This window comes from Cupressus sempervirens, chromosome 8 (genome assembly GCF_028749045.1).
Source record: "Cupressus sempervirens isolate cs-2001-9-10 chromosome 8, ASM2874904v1, whole genome shotgun sequence".
NCBI classification, from domain to species: domain Eukaryota; kingdom Viridiplantae; phylum Streptophyta; class Pinopsida; order Cupressales; family Cupressaceae; genus Cupressus; species Cupressus sempervirens.
This window is the reverse complement of record NC_143125.1, coordinates 144,315,245-144,329,923: the sequence shown is the minus strand read 5'-3', so window position 1 is coordinate 144,329,923 and position 14,679 is coordinate 144,315,245. Positions and strand designations below refer to the sequence as shown.

At 34.3% G+C, this 14,679-nt stretch overlaps 1 protein-coding gene across 2 annotated transcripts in view; it reads left to right on the top strand.

Annotated features, from left to right (window-relative positions):
- Positions 1-14,679, top strand: part of LOC149541961 (transferases, transferring acyl groups) — a 185,652-nt gene that overhangs the window by 136,362 nt on the left and 34,611 nt on the right. For both annotated transcript variants that reach the window (XM_089797011.1, XM_089797010.1), the window contains 3 exons: positions 3,906-4,047; positions 4,207-4,258; positions 4,495-4,539. In XM_089797011.1, coding sequence (XP_089653137.1) covers positions 3,906-4,047; positions 4,207-4,258; positions 4,495-4,539 — 239 coding nt within the window. The remainder of the gene's footprint in view (positions 1-3,905; positions 4,048-4,206; positions 4,259-4,494; positions 4,540-14,679) is intronic.

Here is a 14,679-nt window from a genome sequence, read left to right as displayed (position 1 = left end):
GTGCTACATGAAAACTCTTAACATGTTATATAACGACTTGCAAAAGAATGACCTAATCACAGCCATATATTCATTGCAAACTCAATCCAATGCTCAAAATAAAAGCCCTAAAAACGATACATTACCTTGAGTTTCTGGGACAGGAGGACAAGGAAGCAGCTTTCCGGTAAAGACTTGTTTTTGCCATTTTAGGGGATAAAGGGTAAGGTTATATAAGCAATAGAAAAAATTCAAAATATATAGAAAGTTTTAAAATATTCATATGAAAACATGGATAAAGCATGCTTATATACAATATAGAACTTTAACATATAAGGTTTGTGTTAAAATATTTGAAAATGAGAGTTTGCTTGAGAGTCAAAGTGAAACAAATTAGTAAAACTGAAATATTAAAACTATGTAACAGCTAGGGGATGTGTCTCTGGGTAACATTAGCCAATAGATTCCTCATTTTCAAATGCCCCGTTTTGACCATTTTTGCAGATGTTTGATAATAATCACATTAAGTATATGTCTCTTAAATCATTATACTCAAAAGGGGAAGAGTGAGTGATGAAGTGCACTTTAAACTGATGAAGTAAGGAGGGATGTTGACTTTTGTTTATAAGATCTGATGCAAATGTGGGAGAAATCCTTTGATCAGAGCGGAAATCCTCTCCCCTCAAGATTTCTGCTCCTTTGCAATAACTAAAATTTGATCCTATGTTGTGATTAAAGTTGTTGAGAGCAGAAAATGGATGAGAAAACTATAAAAGCAGGGTAAGATACCAAGTTTTGGGGGTCCAAGTGACAAAATGATATTGTTGCATTTATCCTCCCAAGTCCAGATTTTTGCCATCCTCAAAAGCCTTCAAAGCGAGTCTAAGGCACGAATTAAGGAAATTGTCAAAACAAGGCTTGAGTAGATTTTGATAAGGACATTATAAGAGAAGCTAAGTGGGTAGTGGAAATCATCTAATCAGAGGATTCTGGCCACCCAAATCCTATGATCCTGAGAATTCTGCTCCCTATATTGATCCAAGTTTGGTTGAACTAAGCAAGTAAAGGGCTGTGAAGTAAGGAATGAAGGAAAATTGCACCAAATAAGACAACTTTTGAGAGATGAGTTGAGGGCCAAGTGTTGGCAGAGATCCTCTGATCAGAGGATTTCTGCCCTTAAAATCCTTTAGAATAGAAATCCCCAACCTTCAAATTATGATAAAAATAAAATCAGAATGAATCACAATGGGCTGGTAAACAAGGATTAAGAGTAAATGCACCAAATTTTGCAAAAAGTAAAAACAGTTTCTGATGTTCTGCTGTGAAGAGCCCAAGCTGTCAAAAATCCTCTATTCAGATGATTTCCAACCCAAAAATCCTCCAACACTTAGAATCCCAACCTCAAACTTTCCCTCCAAAACAGGCTCTCACAAGCAAAATTTCAAAATTTAGAGACCAAAAGGGCCAAGTCAGCCAGCAAGGAGAGGGCCAAAAACATTTACTTTTTGTCATCTAAATGGTCTAGGTCATCCCCCTAGGAAGCCATGCCCTATGGGCCCCTAGGCTGCCTATACAAGGGGAGGCATGGCCATTCATTTTAACATCATCTGTTGTCTGACTTAGGTCTGTGACTACAACAGAAAACTGTATCTTTGTGAGGCGTTTTTTTTTCCAGATTTGAGCAGTCAACTACCTCCCTACCTTAGCAGCAATTTCCCCCCACAAAGCAACAGAAAAATACTCCATTGAGCAGCAAAATTCCCCTGAATTTGGCAGTGGATCACCCCATACTGCAGCAGGCCATCAATAGGGATAAATTGAGGTCTTCTGATAGGCATTAATTCTGGCCGAATTTGGGTATAAATGTTTTTCTATCTTATGATACTAAGCTGGTTGTAGGAACTGGATTAGGATACTAAAGTGACATGTCTTATTCCAAAGCATTATTTAAACCCTAAACATATAATTTTAGAGTAGATTAAGTCCATTCCTAGTAGGGGACATTACATTTGGAAGCACCAAGGGTTAGTCTTTTGAAAATGCATTTTTTGTCTTTATTGTCATATGAGTGTTCATGCACAGCTTATGCAAATTGTCTGCAGAGAATAACCTCACATGCTCTCATCCAAAGATAACAACCTATAGTGACAATTAACTTTACTTATCACATCGTGTCATTTTCTGCATATAAAAGTCACCTTCAATTCCTTGTAAAAGTAACTAATTTTAGAGTATATCTTATAACCTTCAGACTTGGGTGCTCCAGCATTACACCGTCTTGAAGTTAGCAAGAAGCATTGTGAATTACCTTTAGAACACAAAGATTAGAACTGTTTACAATCAAATGTTAACTCTTATATATGCATTTCTCGAATGTTAGACAACTGTTTTCACCATGATGCTCAAAAGACATGCAATTAATCTCAAGAAACAGTGATCCACCACATCTGTCATGCCATCTTGAGTTTTGACCATGATGCTCAAAAGACATGCAATTAATCTCAAGAAATAGTGATCCACCACATTTGTGATGCCATCTTGAGTTTTTCAAAAATTGGTTCTGATATCCTTTTTCCCAGATCTATCCTATTTTTCTTTTTTCAATTCTCAAGAGGTAGAAAACTACAGAGTTATTTGGCTAAGGGTTAGAACTAGTATATTATTAAATAAAACAAGGTTTCTTTTAAATTAAACTTAAATTTTGTTTAGGTCCAGGATAAAAACATTAGGCTTACGATGATGGAAAATAACTTATTTACCGGTTCAAGTTCGATTCGAAATACGGGTTCAAAGAACCGGTTTGCTGGTACGGCAAAATTTTGGAAAGGGTTTTGGGTTCATTGGGTTCGTTTGTACAAAAACATGTAAAAGTTTTAGATATATATATATATATATTTATGAAGGCTAGAAGCATAAGTTAAAATTAGATTGTCACATAGTATCATAAAATTATATGATTTAATCATTTGAATGACAAAAACACCATAAACTTTAAACTTGTAGTTGTAATTATAGCATCATTACAAAGCGTTGTCCAATTGATTGGCATATCTTAGGCCTTGCTAGACAAGTTGAATACAAACAAGAGAGCTCCTTTGTCGAAATCCTTGTTTATTACAATAGACATACAACAAGTGCTTGGAAAGAAGTGTATCATGTTATAAGAGAAGTAGAGTTATACCTGCAACATTTTTTGTCAATGATGGATTTATTCTATTCATGTCTACCATTGGAGAAGCTCATCCTCTCCACATTCATGATCTTGTCTTGTCCATTTTGTGCAATTAAACATACTCTATTTCAAAGATGCAACCTGGGATGCCTACATATAACATCTTACAGGAAAATCAAGGAGTCGTTGATACACCAAATATTTTTGAACCCTTGGCAAATTTTGGACTAAGGAAAATAACACTATTTTAAGGCTAGCTCTTTTTCTTTTAACACATCTTGTCTTGTCCATTTTGTGCAATTAAACATACTCTATGTCAAAGATGCAACCTGGGATGCCTACATATAACATCTTGCAAGAAAGTCAAGGAGTCGTTGATACACCAAATATTTTTGAACCCTAGGCAAATTTTGGACGAAGGAAAATAACACTATTTTAAGGCTAGCTCTTTTTCTTTTAACACAAACCCTTTCAGGTGAAAGTGAAACAGTTATAATTTATACATACAATGTCTGATTTTATATCTATGCACTATATTTGATATTTACTAGAAAAAATAGTTTTCTGCTGTACTTTAAAAAATAGTAAATCATCTTTTAGTTTCCGAGTTTTTGCTCAGCTTTCATTGTGTAGAGCCTGAGTAAATTGAATCCCATTTACTTTTTTGTCATGCTGTGTGGATAACTTTTTAATGAAATGCATTTTGACTCTTTATTTTTTTTGACTTTTGACTTGCTCTGTTGCTACTTGACAGGATATTGGGGCTTATACCTTGTTAGTGTCAATGTAGGCTATCATCTCTATTTCTTAAAAAAACCAATAAGTGCTAGAATATTTCGAGTTGAAGGCCAGTCAAGACTACTTATTGAAGTGTGGCTCCTTTGTGGTTTATTTTGGTATGTTGTGCGCATCCAAAGATGAGACGATAGTCACATATCAAATAGTTGTATTAAATATATAATGCCAAATAAGCATATATGCTTTAAAATTATTTAATTTCTTTTGTTGACACCTAGGATTTTCTAAATCTCCAATTATGAATCTCAAATAAACAGGGGATTGACAATATTTTTGGATCAATATGTGGAAAAAATTTCACGTCGCATGGTAACATATCTGAACCAATTTCATTTGATTACATAAAATTTTGATAAATTGTATTTTAGTGGGCAAGTACTCATGATTTTGATAGGATAGGCATATATATATTGATTCACTATTAGGTCTTTTCTCTTTTTATATTTACCTGGTCTAGCTTATACGAATGTTGGCAATACCCTTAATTGTTATGGAACTATTCAAAACACGAAATAAAGACTGACTTGTCACTTGCTGCAATGCAGTGCAATTTCGCATACATATCGTTTGTTTTGGCAATAAATGCTGAGGTACTCTTTTTGCTAATACCTTCTAGCAATCTAGCACTTAATATTTTTTTCATTAGTCAAGGCTTGGCAAGTTTAATATAGTTAAAAATAGCATGTTCTGATTTATAATGAACTGTAGAAAGTTGTAGTTGACTGTTTCAACTTCAAAGTTTTAATTAATGCCGATTTTCTGTATTTTGCGTCTAAACAACTTGTCTAGTCACCTTAGTACCATCTGCAGTGGTATCTGGGGTGTTGGTCTTGTACCAAGATATTCATAACCTTTTCAGAATTATGTGCTTAGAGGAAACTTACACAATTGTTGAACTATGAAAAACCTGTACTTTGCTAAAAGGTTATGCTCGTATTTTGATTTATTTGTTGTTTTCGTGAAACTTAAGATGAGTTGAAGATTTCGTAGCAATTCACAGTAAAAAAATCATAATTATTAAGTAGCAGCCTTTTATCCAGACTCATGGGTACAGACTTCTTTCAACAAAACATGAGGAATTTTTACAAACGTTCAAATAGAAAATTGCGGTTAGCAAGGTTGCATGGTAGGGAATGTTGTAGAGACCATGTTCCTGTGATTTGCATGACAAGAAAATGTTTTGTTTTGCAATATATGCCAAGAACGCACTTTGTGACAGGCTGTGTCTAAGGCTTTGTAAATGCTTAACTAGGTATGTGTTTTCTCTCTTTTGTGGGTTTTTAAATTTTGTACTTAAACTTTGAGAGAATAAATAGAATTAATCTTCTCTCTTCCCAGAAAATTCCACAAGGCTTTCTGATAGGTTTTTGATTTTGGGGCTTATGTAAAATTTCCTTAGGGACAAGAGTTTGATCTAAGCATGGGGTAGGTAAAGGAGAATTTTCTAATCCTTTGCAGATGCTTTTTGAGGAGAACCTAGACTTAAGATTTAGGTCATAATCTTTAAAAGAAACTCTCGACGATGCCCAAAATTGATACTTGGAAAAGTGTAAATGGATGATGAGAACAAGAAATGGACAGTTGTTGGTAAGATTTCAACAAAATGATGTGTAAAGTGGAATCGATGAACTTGAGAATTGATTGTTTGGTTTCTTGGATTTTGTCCTTTGGTGGGGACTTTCAAAGATTGGACTAGTTTGTTTAGACACACAAAAGGTGAGGTTATAACCTCTGTTTATGCAAATGGATGTTTGATATTCTTTATTGAAGTAAAGATGGAGAATGCACCTTCAAAGGGGGTGGGGAGGGGGGAGGGGTTATTTGGAAGTGCATACCATTTTGTGAAACCATGGCATTCAATGTTAAGGTAGTCAAAGATCTTCCTTTTGTGGCTTTATTGTGGGTTTGACTGTTTGGGCTCTTCACAAAATAATGGACTCTCATAATCTTCATTGTAATCATTAACACTCTTAGCATATAAATGACAACAATGGACTCTTAATTATAGTTGGAGCAAACGATCTGTGTACTTATTCATGTGTTCATGGATCTTAGTAAACCTTTGCACAGTGAAAACCATTGAGATTAGATGGTGGGTAATGAAAATATACCCTTTTTTTGTTGGCTTTGTCTTCAGTATGGGCACTTGTTGAAAGATTGCCCTCTCAAAAGGTTTTCTTTTTATTCGGAATAGTAAAATCATCCTGGGGTTTCCCTTATATTGGATTATCATAAGCTTCATTTTGATCATTAAAACTCTTGGCATATAAATGACAATGGTAGACTCCTCATTATAGTTGGAGCAAATGACTTGTGCATGCATTCGTGTGTTGGTGGCCTAATGTTGTTGCAACTCCTAACTAACTTATTCTAAGTTGCTTGTGTAACGTTGTTGCAACTTAATTATATGACGGTTGTATACAGGGGGCATTTTTTTGTACTTATAAATTTCAATTGCTTCTACATGTAATTTGGCAATACTACTCCTTCTAACAAGCATGAGAAAGTAGAAAGAAGTGCCCTTAAGCACTTTTAGAAAGATCATCACCATGCATCCATAACTCGCCAATTTTGTGCAACGATTCTTGTAGAACTGTTACATTCAATTCTACTGTGCTTTATGCAACAACTGATAACTTGTAGATGATACTTGTATTCTGTACAGTCATATTGCTACACTCCTTTATCTTATTTTGGAGATCACAAAGTGAGAATTTGTAGCTTGTGAGAGTATCAATCTCTCCAAAATTGAAGTCTTCCGTCCCAAGTTGTAGGTGGATAACTTCCTCAAACTCTGCTATGAGAACTCCCTCATCAATGAGTTTTACGTTTTCAGCGGTGATTGCACATGTCAGCTGTTGAAAACCATTTCTAATCAGGTGTTCTTGGTCTCGTAAACATTTCACTACTACTTTGCCTTCAACTGCTAGGCTTTACATCACTTTCTCCCTATTGTCCATTAGATGCATGGTGTTGTAGTGCATCTCTACCGAAGAGAAAATATCTTAATCGTGCAAAACATCTAAGTCAACTTCGCTCTTAGTCCTCCACATGTTGAAGTCTACATCAAGAGATTTAAGTTGTTGATGAAGTGAACTAAGAAGTTCCTTTGACCTTGCTGAAATGTCTCTTCCATGTCTGAGTTTCCAGAAGCTATCTTTGATCACACCTACCCCTTGGGTTACCAATCGATCACACTATTGTCCATGGCTTTGACTCTCTTTGCAATTTGCACAAGATTTAGCTATGAAAGAAGAAGCCTTCATCTTCTCAATAATATCCTGTAGTTTGGTAATCTCCATCTTAAGCTTATTCTTCCTTTCCCACAACTTATCGTTCTTTTGTTTGAGCACACTAAGAGCATCATGTGCATCTTCTAGACAAGTCAAGTGTGGTTGTTTATCAAGTTCAATGGTGGTGAACTTGTAATCACTAGTTTGCATCAACTCTACTGACTCTACAACAATGAGCTCAACTACTTGTGCATTTTTTAGTGTTGTTAGTGTTGGGTGGATATTTTGCAACCAACAATTTGTGCAATTTCAGTGACAATAGGATAACCAATCACAACATGTGAGACAAAGTCTTTCCTACCTTAAAGAGAAGGTTCCCCTTCTCATCGTACCTTAGATCAACTCAAAGTAAGAAAGAAGTTGGGAGATTTTACCAATATTCTTTCCTCTTATCTTTTAGGAGAGAATCCACTTACCTACGAAATGAGTTATAGGCAAGATTAAATCTAGAAACTACACTTCTATCTAATAGCTGAAACGGTGATACCGATAAACCAACAGAACTCAAATGCTGATTGAAAGCATACTGGTTTGGCTCTAAGTCTTGTTTTTATCTATTTTATAAGAATAACCTCTACCATTGAGGCACAAAAACTTCTAGAAGTGGGGAATTCTAATTATTTTCATGAAGTTGAGATGATAACACAAGCTATAGTCAAAGCTTCTAGTCTATGTATTATCATAATCGCTCCTTGTCAAAGTTTTGGTTTTGATTGTTTCTTAGCTAACAATGCTCTATTATTAAACACACAATAATAACATGAATCAAAGACAATATGCACAAATTACAGTCAAAGCATCTAATTTGCGCTATCGCAATTACTCCCAATCAAACTTTCAGCTCCAATTATTTCTTTGTATTCACTTTTCTTTCAAATTGGTACAACACAATCGAAGTTATGCTTGCACAATTTTGTCAAAGTTCTCTTCCATAAGAAAAAAGATGATTTTAACAATGAGGGGGGCACTCCTTATATAGAAAAAGTGTGAGAAAGGAGGTAAAACTAGGAGAAACTCAACCACGTTGACTTGGTAAAACTAAGAAAGAAGATTTATTGGATTACATGTACTGAAGGTCCGTGTAATTGAATTACATGCAATCAAAATTACATGTAATCTACATTGTGCATCTACAAGTGGAAATGCTAAAAACTAGAGAGAAAAAGGCAAAAAAAGTTGAATCAATCCTTAAGATTGTCAAGAAAAGCCTTATACTTGGCAATACAATCATGAACCATGGGAAGATCTAGAATTTTCATTGTCTTTCAAATGGCTTCAACCTTGACTACATCGGCATGTGTTGTTCTTACAACTTGGTAATTCTCTGCAAGAGAATTGCGCAATTGCTTTGCCACAAACTTGTATGTGGCGAACTTGTTCATCAAATGCGATCCAAAATCTTCTAAATCAAATACAACGTTCACTCTGTTGGTGTACCTTGAAGTCATTTCCTCTTCAGTGAACAAGTTGTTATCTACTATAAGGACCTTGCATTCTATCTGTCTTAGATAAGGACTTTGCATCCTATCTGTCTTAGATCATTCATGATCTCCATTTCTACTGCTTGACAACTTTCTAAGGCTCCCTGTATTTTTTCAAATGCTTTTTTACTACCTGCGCCTTATGACCCATAAGTCCCCGATATTCGTACAATATATCCACAAATGGAATGATGTCGTTTTTAGCATAAATGCTGTTGATATTCCTATGAGGGAGTGTCCTGGCATTGTTGGAGAGATGCTACAATGATCATATGTTGCATTCATGGCATTGTTTGTCATTGATGTCAACATACATGTTATTTTGTGAGATTAAAAGAGCAACAGATAGAGATTGAGGTTGTGTGGTTCAAGGATTGAAGATGAGGCTATGTGGAGTTGAGGACGTGTCCTACTGAGTGTCCTTGACGTGGTTAGATTGCGTGCGGAAATTTGAAGACAATGGATAGTTATTCGAGATTTATTGAGGACAATGTCAGATGGAGTTTCTGTGCAGCAACAACTGATGATTTGATTATATCTCCTAACAGAGATAGAATTTGGTTAAATGATGTTGTACATATGTAGAAGACAAGAAGAAGATGACATGGTTAAGTTAGCAAGTTAGAGGTTACACATGTGAAGAGTTATGAAGACTATGAGCCAAAAATTTGGTTGTAATTGTGAAGGTTGTAATATTGTAATGTAACGGTTAGTGTAATATCTTAAGATTGTCTTATATAATTATTGTAAATTGAGAAAGCCCCAAGACCAACTTAATAACTTATTCTAGGACTTAGTATAAAGGAAAGATTATTTCCTTGTGGTAGAGTGTGGTTGTGAATGAATTATGTGTAATGTGAGTATGCAAACTTGTATGTGAGATCCAGTGAACTTGATATTGAATATCTTTTGATCATAGAAGTGTTTGGTGTAGTTGAGGCACAGGGAGCTGATAAAAGAATTGTATTTGGCAAAGAAGTTGTTGTGGATAGTTGTTTATTTGTATTATTCCATGAAGAATAATAGTAAGGCCAATTGGATTGTGAGTTCGGTGGTCTTGCCCCTGAAACTGTTTGGACAGTGGATCCTTCTGTCTTCCAAAACTCCTATGAGGCACAGGGAGCTGATAAAGGAATTGTATTTGGCAAAGAAGTTGTTGTGGATAGTTGTTTATTTGTATTATTCTATGAAGAATAATAGTAAGGCCAATTGGATTGTGAGTTCGGTGGTCTTGCCCCTGAAACTGTTTGGACAGTGGATCCTTTTGTCTTCCAAAACTCCTAATAGGGTTGACACAACTCCTAATAGGGTTGGAATCTCCTAACAGGGATTGATATGTACTGTGTTACATCCCAATTTTTGACCTAGCTTGAAATATAGCTGTTGAGGTTCGCATGAAGCCAGTTGGTAGTTTAATTTGATATATTCTGGTGAAATGGTAAATAGTTGGTCGTTATGATTTCAAGTGCAGAGGACATGTTAGTTGATCGTTAATCGTGAATTCATGGAATTAAGATGAAAGGTTAACTGTTATGATTATTTATGATTTTATAATTTATAATTTAACTACAGACAAATTCCTTGAAGGGAGCATGTCGAAGGGGTGGAAGCATTGTTAGAAAAGAATTAAGCAGGGCATCACCATCACTGGGCAGATAGGTAGAGGACCTAGCGATTTGAAATAGGATACATCTGTGGAACTACATGAGTTTTTTAAATAAATAATTTAAATAATTGAGTTAAATTATAAAATGTATCTTAAAGGATTTTAATATATATATCTTTCATCATATTATTTTAATTAATATTTATAAACATGCATATAATATATAAATGATTTGGCACCATTATAATTTAATAAAATGATGTTTATATGAACCTATAAGATTATAATAATCTGAATAATTTAATAACGTTTGGATTATAACTCTATTTTATTATTCCTCGCTTTAAGCCAATTAGCACTAGGTTTGGAATCAATTTAATATTTGGCATTTGGAACTATTTTATGATCTTTTCCCTTTTTAATCGTTTCCTCTTCTCTTTTATGTTTTTAATCGATTTATTACTTGGGAATCTAAGTCGAATCTATGATTGGAATTCGAAAGGTTTATTATAATGGATGGAAGCCATAGAGTCAGGCTCTTATTATTTATCAATTAAGTGATGTTGCTTATTAGTTTTTAATAATTAAAATAACTTTTAAAAACCTTTTATCTTCTTTTCTTTCTTTCTTTTCCTTTAGCCAATTTATTAAAGATTTCAAGCATAATCTTGGTAACTATTGGGTAGCCGTATGGTTGGCACAACTTTATTTATGCAATTTTTGTCGTATCTTGGATTCATCTCTGCCTTTGGCTATCTCCTTACATCTCTGGCCGGGTTTCTTATTCCAGAATTCCGGAACTTCTTAGGATAGAAGTTATTCCTCTTTGAACAATCCAAAACCAGTACTACACACTAAAGATCTTAGGCGCAAAGACTCAGAGCTAGGTAGGCGGACTATCTCAAGTGTCGGCCTTCCAAAGTGCATTGCCAAAGGAGTCACGTAGGGATTGATTATGTTATTTTTCCTTACCAATAAGAATGCTAAGTCTGCGTAGGAGCTGAATGAAACAAATACACATGTAATTTTATTCCTGGTAGATATTATGTATCATTCATCTTCTTGAAATGAGAACCCGAACTGTGCATATGAATTCCATAACCGAACTATGCATATGAATTTCGCATTCCATCTGACTTTTATATAATAGGAAAGTAATAATGGAAGCCGTCTGCCATAGTACATTTAAATCATGCAAGATCAATTTGACTACCATAGTGAATTTCAATATGAGTCTGTATCATCTATATATTTTTAGAATATGCAATAATGCTGTAATTTGTCCTCGGATGGCTTTTCTCTTTCTGATCAAATTTATTATGCAAATTGAAATAATGTTTATAACTGAGATAAGTTAATATTCAATGTTAAGGATGTTAGGAAAGGATAAATGTGTTTACACCATTTGTATTAATCATTTGTGTATCATGCTATAAACTCAGATAAAGGTGTTTAAATCGGAATACATCCAAATTTGATATGATATAGGAATTATAAAGTCTGTTCTCTTAATCTTTCTTTTATATATATATCCGAATATGTAGAAACTTCTTGATTATTTTTGGATCCATGATAAGGAAGTAAATCAACCCAGTTTAGAATCAGGTCCGTTCTGAAAAATATAATTAACTAAGAATGAGATAATGAAACTAGAAGGAAATCACTAGGTAAGATGCCAGAATGTGGTGAAGAAGTAGTAAAATATCTTTAACATGATAACACCTGGGAATCACCGACTTGGAGGCCTGAAGAGGGTGAGAAGGTGTGAGGAAAGAATCATCAATAATATGAACCAGTATTATCAGTTATGACATTTTAATATATATCATTTAATATGAACTAATTAATAGCTCATGCATATTCTTGTTATGGTGATCTCCTACTGTCAAGTTGTATGGCGCATTATATATCATGATGCCCAGTGGATGGAATGATGTTCCTTGTCAATTCCGGGTAGGGAGGGCCTTTCTCATTAGAGATTGTGTGGGGATATATCGTGGTCGGAGGTTGGGTGGTTAAGCCCCTGACAATGTTTCACGCCTCTCAAGATGTCGAATGTGCGTCGGATAGAGATAAGCCATGCATTCAATTGTTTTATCGAAAAACAGGTATTATCATTTTTATTTATGTGGAGGTAAAGATTAAATTGAGGTAATTCATTGTTATCATCATATTACTTTCATATATATATATATATGATATAAGTATATTTTCTAATCTTGAGATATTGTCACAGTTAAGTAATCGGAAGGAAAAGAAATCCGAAGCCCTAATTGATTGGGTGACAGCTGGAACCTTAAATGATACAATGGTATTAGAAGCCCTAGTTGAATTTGTGGTTGCAGAAGCCCTAAATTGAATCCGTCGTCGTGGAAGCCCTAAATTGAATCCGTGGTCGCGGAAGCCCTAAAATGAATCTGTAGTATTGGAAGCCCTAAGTGAGATAGCAGTATTAGAAGCCCTAAATGAACCGAAGGTAAACAATGCCCTAATTGATACAGTGGTATGTGTTGCCCTAATTTAAAATAATAGAAGTATTTAATTTGATTTTAAGATAGCGGTTTTGTTTTAGATGATAGTTGTCATATGAAATTGTTATAGTGTATTTGTGGACTAACTCGGGTGGTTGTAAAAGCATCCCTAGTTTGATTCGAACTCAGTTTTTCGAGGTATGTGGTTTCCAATTTCTGTAGTAATTTCATTTGATGGTAAATCAAATTTTTAGTTAAGAAATTTTGTATTACTATTTTTTTTTAATGGTAAATCTTATTCACATGAACATGAATGATATAATTGTCTTCCTATGTAACGAAGTAGCGACTATATTTCCTTGAGTATGTTGAATGGTAAATTAGACCCGAGAAAACGAGATGTTACATACTGAGTGTTTTTCATCAACTCCTAATAGGGCCCATCCTCTTATAAGGAACTTATATATTAGTACATCATTTTGTGGGTACCATTCTCACCGAGGTTTTCCCTCTGATCAAGGGTTTCCGCAGTTAACGAAATTTGCCGTTATTGTGTATGGCTATCTTTCTGTGGTTGTTGCATCTACTATTTATATGTTTTGGATTTAATAAGAATATTGAGAGTTGTTTTATTCTGATAATTGATAAAAAACTATATTTGGCAAAGAAGTTGCTATGGACAATTGTTTATTTATATTATTCTGTGAAGAATAATAGTAAGACCAATTGGACTGTGAGTTCGGTGGTCTTGCCCTTGAAGTTGTTTGGAGAGTGGATCCTTCTATCTTCCAAAACTCCTAACAGGGTTGACACAACTCCTAATAGGGTTGGAATCTCCTAACAGTGTAATACACCCTCTTTGAGATTCAATATAATAACAATAAATTGAAACAAATAATAAAATGGTTTTGAACTATATCATTAAATGACTAAAGGAAATAAGAAATTATTAACATAATATAATAATCTAATGGATACAATAACATAAAATTTATATTCGTAATATGAATAAATACTAGTATTAAGGTAATAATCAACAAAATATAAATAATAATAAAAGAGAAATAAGAAATAATTGATATTAATATAATATCAAGTGATTCTAAAGATTAAATTATCAAGCATATAATTTGACTTAGCTATATCAATATAAACAATTCTGATTATTATTCACATCAAAGAAGGAATATGATTATCTATTGATCAATAGAATCATTTACCAGCCATATAATATACTGACCAAACGAGAGTCGTTGGTTATGAGGCAACGCGACGTGTGAACAGGAGTCCATATAACTATGGAGGGATGGGGAGATTTGGAGGGGAACAAATTATTGAACATTGGAATATAGGATTGACTGCGTTTATTGGAGAAGGAATGAGGAGATAACATATTTGAAAGAAGTGAATAGCGACTTCAGACATGTCATCAAAGAGAACCATACACCTCTCGAACGTGGATAATGCTAACAACAGATGAGACAAACAACTGGAGGCGTGGACAGAGCTGGAAGTTATCAATATCATGAAACCAAAAAAGACAACCTTGCCAAAAATAGATAGATAGTTGTAAAGTGTAGAGCGCCTTTGACGGAAGGGAAGGATCTGAACACCTACTAGCATCAACTGTAAGAGCATTGACAGCAATAATCAGTGGACAAGGAAAACTATTACATTTATTGATAATCATAGATGTAGAACATAAAGAAATGAGAGGACAATAAAAGGAACAAACAAAAACTAAGAAAGACAACATTTCTAAGACATTAAAGACAATGATGAGTACGGGATAGGGAAGTAGTCTCAATCAAATCATTAGAAGTGATACAAGAGTTAACAAAGTAAGAACACTCAGCAACATAACTTGCTAATACGTGGA